This window comes from Cynara cardunculus (genome assembly GCF_001531365.2).
Source record: "Cynara cardunculus var. scolymus isolate 2C chromosome LG 8, CcrdV1, whole genome shotgun sequence".
In the NCBI taxonomy this organism is placed as follows: domain Eukaryota; kingdom Viridiplantae; phylum Streptophyta; class Magnoliopsida; order Asterales; family Asteraceae; genus Cynara; species Cynara cardunculus.
In genome coordinates this window covers 133,501-142,845 of record NC_037535.1, presented here as the reverse complement: position 1 = coordinate 142,845, position 9,345 = coordinate 133,501, and the positions used below count along the sequence as shown (strand labels likewise).

Sequence of the window (9,345 nt, the reverse complement as noted above, 5' to 3'; positions counted from 1 at the left end):
CATAGAATCATTTGACTTGCAAGTAGAGGTCATAGAAACTGAATTATCACACGAAGCCACAATATTTAAACGAAAAAATGATCACATAAAAAGCCAAAACTAATAAAACTACCATTCTTGGATAGGATAAACCTATACGATTCAAATACTTGTTTGTAACCTAGAGAATTCAACATACTACCCGAAACAAGGTTCTGCTGAACCTTCGGGACTTACAAAACATCAAATAAAAAAATTGTTTTTTCGGAAGTTAATTCTAAACTAACAGCACCATGCCCAACAATCAACTTCATCGACTCATCTCCCATCCGCAAGTAGGACCATCATCAACCGGTTCAAGCTTTTTGAACCAAGACTTGTCCTTGCAAACATGGGTAGTCGCCGCCGAATCAATCCACCAAGAGTTTTCATCCTCTTGCATATTACGAATTTAAGGAATTAGTGAAATATAATTCTGGACAGAATTATCAAGTTCAATTAAAAACTGACTTTTGGGTGGTCCTTGGTCCTTAGACCCACCACCACTGCTACCATTAGTTCCGACACCATTTTTGTTGAGCTTCACACGATAATCACGCTTCACATGGCCAAATTTTTGACATCTCCATCATACCAACTCTTTTGGTTTCCTGTTGGCTTTGTCATGGCATTCATGCTTGCGTTTGTTGCCTTTTTCCTTTGTGGTTTTGTCCAGATTTCTTCTCTTCCACAACATGGATAGCGGGCTATCCAATTTCAAATTTTCCCTGGTTCTTGTCACTTTTCTGCGCACGAAGGGATTCTTCTATGCGCAAATGACTTCCTAACTGAACAGTGACATCTCCTCCTTTTGATGTTTCAAAGTATGCTTAAAGTCCTTCCACAAAAGGGGAAGTTTATCAATTACACTCGACATCGTAATGGATTCATCCATATTCATCTTATGAAGTGTAAATTGACCAAAAATACGTAGCAATTCATTATATTGCTCCATAACAGGTCTATAATCCACCATCTTGTAGTTATTGAAATATCTTACCAAGAACTTCTTACTCGAAGCATCTTCTGTGATATACTTAGACTCAAGTGAATTCCACAACTCCCAGCACTTCAACATTCTGGTAGATATCAAATAGGGCATCAAACATGCCGTTCAAAGTATGACCCATGCAGATGTAGTCATTGTTCTTCCAATTGCTTCTCTTCCTCGTATGATCCAAAGTCCCGTCCTCCATCACTTTGGGCATTGGGGTACTCAACACATAAACAACTATCAGAGTCGTTAGGAGAAAATGCATCTTCTTCTGTCAGTGTCTAATATCAACTCCTTCAAACTTTTCTAGCTTCCCGAACCTCGAGGTCATCTCTTTCACAGAATCCGACCATGATCGACATCACAAAATATCAACTCGATTGTTAGGGAAATTCTATATAGAACCAAAAAAAAGGGGTTGGACGATCAAAAACCGGATTATTTGAGAATCGTGTAAATAACACTTTCCGAATTGATATTTCGACCCTATGCCTGGGTTACACGAAATTCAATCTTGTATAAGACTCAAGTGAGCACTTTCATTTTTAGGCACAAAAATGAGAGCAAACTAGTTGGAGTGTATATTAGATTGTTCAAAAACCCGTGTTCATAAACATAAACATAAATGATATTTATACTCATAAAAATAACCGAAATGATAATCATGGCTCAATTTTAGGATTAGTGGACAATTATAAAATTGCATATTAAAAGTAACAGACAGTTATAAAACTGTCCATTAATGGTAGTGCACAGTTATAAAACTGTTCTAACCGTTCCAGACATGAAGCCTGTGATAACCCAGTTTTTCGATTACGAAGTTTAGGGTTGATTTTAAATAATAGTGGTAAGTTGAGGGTTTAATTTTTGTAGGTGCTTAAATGATTTTTAAATTCCCTCATCGCCTCTTATGGTTTATATTTGTTTTATATGAGATATTTGTGTTATCTCATGGGAGAGTGTGCTTAAATGTTTTAAAAACCTCCACTGCCTTATGCTTTGTTTAAAAGAGTGATAAAATATTTTATCTTATCTCATTGATTTTGGTGGAAAAAAGAAAGAAAAGCTTCTGAGTGTTCTTGAGTTCGAGAGAAAAGCAGAACCAAAAAGGAGGGGGAAGTAGAAGCTAATTTCTCTGATTTCTTCTTGAATCTCTGTTGCTGTTATCTACTTCTTTATGAATCACGGTGAGTTTTTAATTGTAAGATTTACTTTAAAAGCTTCATTTGATATGATTTCGTACTTAGGTGTTTTTGAACGATTATGTATTATTTTTAGTGTGATGGCGAGTTTAAATTCATTGACTTTCCTTATTTGATATTTGAAAGTTGAGTTGTATGGTTCTTAGGTGAGATTGATGATAAAACTGTTTATGGATGCTATTTTTAGCATGATGGTGAGTTTTTGTTTAAAACTTTCTTTATTTGGAAATTGGGTATAAGAACTGCATGGTTCTTTATATGAGATTTTGAAATAAAACAGTTTGATGCCATTTGCAAAAGGGTGGATTTTTTTATCATGATTATATCATGTGTGGAAATAAGGGTGGCATATCAAGGAGAGTCGTATACCAGGACAAGGGTGGCATAATCATGAGTTGTGAAATCTGTGTGTTGTGATGAGAAGTTATCGCATCCTTGTGATGTGATGACCTTGAGTTATCGTTTCTGTATGATCCTTGGACTTAGGGTTGTTGTATCCTAGTAATGTGATAAGTTGTGGTTTTGATAAAATAAACAGTTGTTGAGGAACTAGAGGGGCTCTGGTTGATCTTCATGTTTAACCAGATGGCCTATGGTATTAAGTTGTGGTTCTGATAAAATAAACAGTTGTTGAGGAACTAGAGGGGCTTTGGTTGGTCTTCATGTTTAACTAGAGGGCCTCTGGTTGTATTTGAAATCCAAGTTCTTTTCAAGTGTTTAACCATTTCTTGTCCCTAGAGGCTCTGGTGTCTAGAGGGGCTCTGGTTGGCCTTGCCTTTAGATTGACTTTACTTCTGGTTGATAAGACCAGAAGCTTTGGTTGGTAAGACCAGAAGCTCTGGTTGGCCAGAGGGGCTCTAGTCGTCCAGAGTAGGGGTGCTCAAAAACCCGACCAACCCGACCCGACCCAACGCGAAATAGCTCAACTCGAAGCAACCCGATGTCTAATCGAGTTGTAAAATTTTCAAACCGTAGGTATTGGGTTGATATTAGGTTACTATTATTTGAACCCAACACAACCCGATGAACCCGATACTCTTTTATTTCTTGGATTTAATGTGATTGTTGAATTTATGTTAACATATATATTAGACAATTACACTATCACGCACGCTCTTCATATACACATCTTTTCAATCTATTCAGATCTCTATATAACTCATTCATATATATGTTCAGTAACTGTAAACATATATACATAAATTGAGAAAATTAACTGAATGTGATATATGTAAGAAGTATGGATAAATTGTATCAAATGGTTGATGATGAAAAAGAAATTATAAGTAGAGAAATAACATATTTAAGGTTAAAAGAATATTTTAATGTACCAAAGTATCAACCCGACCAACCCGTACGATTTGGGTTGGGTTGAGTTGCACTTTCGTTTGGGTTGGTTTGGGTTGGGTTAAGATTTTCCAAACCACAAGCATTGGGTTAGGTTGTTCAAATGTCTTCAAGTCGATCAACCCAAACCATGAGCACCCCCTAGTCCAGAGGGCCTCTGGTTGGCCTTGCTTTTGGTTAGCTTTGCCTATAGTTGGTAAGACCAGAAAGGCTCTGGTCCTTTGCCTCTAGACTCTGGTCCTTAAGGACCAGAGGGGCTCTAGTTGGTCATGCCTCTGGCCCTGAATGCTTGTGGAGCAAAGGGTATGGTCTTTAGAACCAGAGGCTCTAGTTACTCTTCTAGACTTAATGGTGGCCTTGTTTTTGGTTGTGAATCAAGAGGGGATCTGGTTGGTCTTACTTTGAGCTTTGATGCGATGCAGTGTGTTGTGATCGCACCAACATGTTGCGATGAGATGGATTCTCACACTAGCGTGTTGCGAGGAAATGGGGTAGTCTCACCCAGTGTGTGTTGTGCTGAGATGGATTCCCATACCAGTGTATTGCGAGGAAATGGAATTGTCTCACCCAAGGTGTTATGAGGAAATTATGGTTTGTTTATGAAATGTTGAGCATCATGTGTTATGCGATAAAATGGGTATTTTGGGGTTTGATGTGGCAAAAGAGGTTTGTGTTTTAAAAACATTTTATAACATTTATTACAAATGAGAGTTTTATAAAAGGGTTTTGGTGATATTCACCCTGTAATTGCATAAAAGGGATTTCCCACTAGACCTCAAGGTCTAACCCTCATCTTTGGTGTTTTAAAATGTGCATTACAGGTCAATCAACCAGTTGATATGAGAAAGGGAATCTATGAAGAAGTATATGATTGTTTACTTATGGCTTTGGGGATAATGTGTTGTAACTTGCACCTACATTCTGGATTATGAGTACAAGTTCTGTATAGAGTTATTGTGGAAAAATTTGGTAGCTACTTTTATAAGGTAACTTTTGTATATATTTGTGACCGAATGTGTATTTGTATTTCTTGATATATGCAATACATGAATATATGCAAATGTGGATCCTGGGGTGTTACAAAGCTAGAGACAAGAGGAATCAGAGCCCCTCTGGTCCTTAAGGACCAGAGCCAACCACAGCCAAGTCTTAGCAATCATAAGTAGGACTAGAAACCCTCTGGTCTTACCACCCAAAGGCAAGTCTTAGCAATCAAAGCAATGAACCTCTGGTCTTACCAACCAGAGCCTCGATCCTTAACAACCAGAGGCAAAGCAAACCAGAGCCAGAACTCCTCTAGACATTAACAACCAGAGGCAAGGTAGGCCAGAGCCAGATTCCCTGGACCTTAACAACCCGAGTCAAGGAACCGGAGCCTCTGGTCTTACCAACCATAGCCTCTGGTCCTTAACAACTAGACTTAAGGCCTTCCTTAACAAGACTTAAGGCCTTCCTTAACAAGCAAGGCCGATGAGAGCCCCTCTGGTCCTTATGATTGTTTTCCACCATAATGTAAGGGGTGCTACCCCTTAACTCCCAACAAGGTCATACTTGTCTTATAACAAGTGTGTACTCCGCACCTCTTGACTTGTATTAGAACACAATATAAAGCCCCCTTAGAACTCGATGTTACTCCCAATTATACTTAAATAGTCTGGTGACACTAAAATCACCAACATATGGTGCGGATACAAGACTATCAACCTCCTTCCTAACTCTTCAATTGATAATCTTCAAGGACGTTTTCACACTCTCATTTTCAAACGAAGTTTGGTTGGAGGGGGGGGGATTATGACTCAGTTATGTCACTCATGCAAACTAGTGATACGTATAAATATGTTTATTTTTCTTTCCAATCGACATCCACAGTTCCAATACAAAGAGCGGCTCCACCAATATTTGGCTCCATCCATGTTCATTTTCTACGGATTCCTTCATCTTTCAATCCTAACAATTTTGATGATTGAGTTCTTAACATCTCTTTCGATAATCTGTCTAGCTCTAAATATGGACATTTCCTATGTTGTTGACGAGTCTCACACCATCAATTAGTTTAAAAGACTCCATAGAACCAAGTTTGATCGAACACTAATTAATGGTTTCTTGAGAGCTTTATATTCAAGATATGATGGATATTTGTATAAGCTGATATATATTAATCGAGTTCCTTAGATAAGTGACCATGACTGAACTTGTTTATGTTTATTTAATTTGTGTGTAGTTGTCTTTAACAATGTGTGTGTACACACACACACATATATATAATTAGTATTGGCGACATCATTTAATTTTACAGAGAACATGACCTGGTGTTTGAAATAAGTAAAGGAAAAATGATGCCTATGAAGGAACATGTTGTTATGCTAAAGTAAAATACGTACTACAAGCTTTTTCTTTATCGAGTGATGACCAAAAGCAGCACCAAACCACCGTGCATAACCCCCATGAGAGGAAAAGATGGTGACTGTTGTCCAAAAGAAATGGAATAAAAGACATAATAATGGAGGACAGAAGAGAATCATATATATATATATATATATATATATACACGTAACTTTGATTGACATTATGTAATATATATATATATATATATATATACATATATATAGCTTTATACCAATGCATAACCAAGGAGAGAGAGGGAGAGGGAGAGGAGAGAGAGAGCTTAGAGGACAAGGAAGTAAAATGGAAAGGAAAAAAGGTTAATAATTTACTAAAGGATCGAAAAGGTGAGTATATATATCGGCTAGCTGGAACGCAATAAAAAGAATTCTCCCGGAGCAAGTACCCGGTGACACCATTTCTGATCGATCATCATCGTCTCCTGTCCCTTGCATTAAATATCACCCACCTGTCTCCCAAACCCATTAAATTTTACCCCACCCACCCACTCTCTTTCTTTGCATAATAGTCCTAGTCATTAAATTTGGAGGTGGTCTATCGACGTCCGTCCTATAACTAAAACTGATCGTATCATCCTTCTTCAATTCAATTCCAAATCTAATTAAGTACTATATGGCTCTTCCTCCTTGTTTCTTGATAATAGTACTACTTGTATCTTCTGCTCTTTGCTATCCCACAGTACTTGCTGCTAATTACAATAGCACTAGTGTCTTTGTGGACGCCGATTGCTTGAAGGTTGACGGATCTGATTTTGTGGATTCTGTCAAATCTACCATTCAAACGGTCCGAGACGTCATCTCCATCGTCTCCAAATTCAGCGGTGCTTTTGGCGGGGATTTCCGACTTTCTAATGCCATTGCTGACTGCCTTGATCTCCTCGACTTCTCTGCTGATGAACTCACATGGACTCTCTCCGCCTCCCAGAACCCCACCGCTGGTACCTACCACACTTCCATCCTTTTAATTTCTCTAGATATAATTATTAACTTGAGTCAACTCATGATGTGTTTGCATGGTTTTATTCAAGGCAAATATAACAGCACCGGTAACAAAGGCGCTGATATGAGGACGTGGCTTGGCGGGGCATTGGGTAATCAAGACACCTGCATGGATGGATTCGACGGTACAAACAGCTTTGTAAAGACGTTGGTAGCCGGTAGCCTTGAACAGGTCACCTCGTTAGTGAGTGATATCCTCGGGATGGTACGCCAACTTCCGACAGCTATTGCTCATGAGGTTCCATCTGGGAGGAGGAAGCTCCGGAGCATTGATGCTACTCCTGGATGGCTAAAATCAAAAGACAGGAAACTTCTCCAAGCCAACATAGCAGCTGATGTGGTAGTGGCGGCAGATGGCAGCGGCAACTTCACAACGGTGATGGATGCCGTCTCTGCAGTCCCAGATTACAACAGCCGCCGGTATGTGATCTATGTAAAGAAAGGTATATACAGGGAGTATGTGGAGATCAGTAAGAAGAAAACCAACATCATGATGATTGGTGATGGCATGGACCTTACCATAATTTCCGGTAACCATAGCTTCGTGGACGGTTGGACCACCTATCGTTCTGCTACATTTGGTACGTACGCAGTTCAGCAACTGATATATTGTCATCATCTATATATATATATATCTATATATATATATATATATATATTGAAATGGTTAATTTATTCATCACTTAAATTGATTATTAAATTCAGAAACCAGACAATGAACCACGGCTATGAAACTTTTGAATGCACTTTCTCTTTTCATATAGTTTTAGTTAGCTTTCTATAATAAAGTGAGGTCATCAATTGCAATCGTATAAATAATTTTTTAATAAAAAAATGGTTAATATATGGTAAGCTTGAATTAAAAAAATGTATTTTTAGATATAAAAAATAATTTCTTTTAAAATTAAATTATTTGTTAGAATAAAAAAAACATATGCAAAATATAAATAAATTAGCTTCAAATATGTATCATAAATTAAAGATCAATTTAGTGGATTCATGTGTATTAAAAATATATTTATATATATGAAATCCGGATAAATCTACTAAAAGTGGTGTAGGGGTGTGTGTGTGTATGAGTTTATATATGTATATATATATATACACACACACACGTACATATCTCATGAATCAACTGAAGGCTAACTAGTGCATATATGCATACATGGACAGCTGTGAAGGGTAAAGGGTTTATAGCTCGAGATATGAGATTTGAGAACACGGCAGGGCCTGAGAAGCACCAAGCCGTTGCATTTCGATCTGATTCCGATCTTTCAGTTGTTTTCCGGTGTGGTATCACCGGCTACCAAGACACTCTGTATGCTCACTCCATGCGCCAATTCTACAGAGAATGTTTGATCACCGGCACGGTTGATTTCATATTTGGAGACGGAGCTGTGGTGTTCCAGAATTGTCAAATCTTAGCCAGGAAAGGCCTTCCAAATCAAAAGAACACCATTACAGCCCAGGGCCGAAAGGAACCAACTCAGCCCTCAGGCTTTTCTATCCAATTTTCCAATATATCCGTGGAACCTGATTTGATTAATTCCAGTATATCCACATACCTTGGACGCCCATGGAAGCTATATTCTCGGACCATCTTCATGCAATCATACATGAGTGGTCTTATTAGGCCTGAAGGCTGGCTCGAATGGAACGGTGATTTCGCTTTGGATACTCTTTACTATGGGGAGTACATGAACTATGGTCCAGGGGCTGGCTTAGGAGGTCGCATCACTTGGCCTGGTCTTCATGCCATCAATGACTCCACCCAGGCCAACAACTTCACTGTGGCAGAATTCCTGTTAGGAAACTCATGGTTGCCATCCACTGGAGTCAAGTATACAGCAGGATTGGGGGTTTGAGAATTCACAATATTTTAAATATAAATATAATATATATATATATATATATATTCTTTATTATTTTACTTATATATGCTTTTTTCATGTAATCCGGTGAATTGGGCGACTTTAATTCTCATCGTGGATTATATACACACCAATTATGTTTTATTGCCTCGTAATTATCATAGGTTGAGAAGCTAGGGCCTAGGTGTACCTGTTTTCCATGTCCCAAGTTATTCTATCTCGAGCTATAAACCCTTTACCCTTGAAGGCAAAATATACTTGCATAAAAGAGGATGTAATATTTTCTATATAGTACAAGGGGTGTTTATATACAAATACATGCTAAAATGATTTGATGACTAAAAGGTTTTATATACAAGCACTTAATTCTTTTGGGCAAATTAAAAGGTTTTTGAAACAACTTAATTTTGGGTTTATTTGATTGTGTGCTTTGTATTTTGTGTTGATTGTAAGAAACTTATATATATAAAACAACAAAACCCCAACACTAGATAACAAATTGACTTTCAATC

The 9,345-nt window shown here is 37.9% G+C and overlaps 1 protein-coding gene across 1 annotated transcript; it reads left to right on the top strand.

Moving 5' to 3' along the window:
* The first annotated feature begins 6,258 nt into the window (after positions 1-6,258).
* On the top strand, positions 6,259-8,827 carry LOC112517031 (pectinesterase/pectinesterase inhibitor PPE8B-like). The gene is made up of 3 exons (XM_025124327.1): positions 6,259-6,901; positions 6,992-7,543; positions 8,136-8,827. The coding sequence occupies exons 1-3, from the start codon at positions 6,577-6,579 to the stop codon at positions 8,825-8,827; spliced, it is 1,569 nt and encodes a 522-aa protein (XP_024980095.1). The 5' UTR covers positions 6,259-6,576.
* The last annotated feature ends 518 nt before the right edge of the window (positions 8,828-9,345 follow it).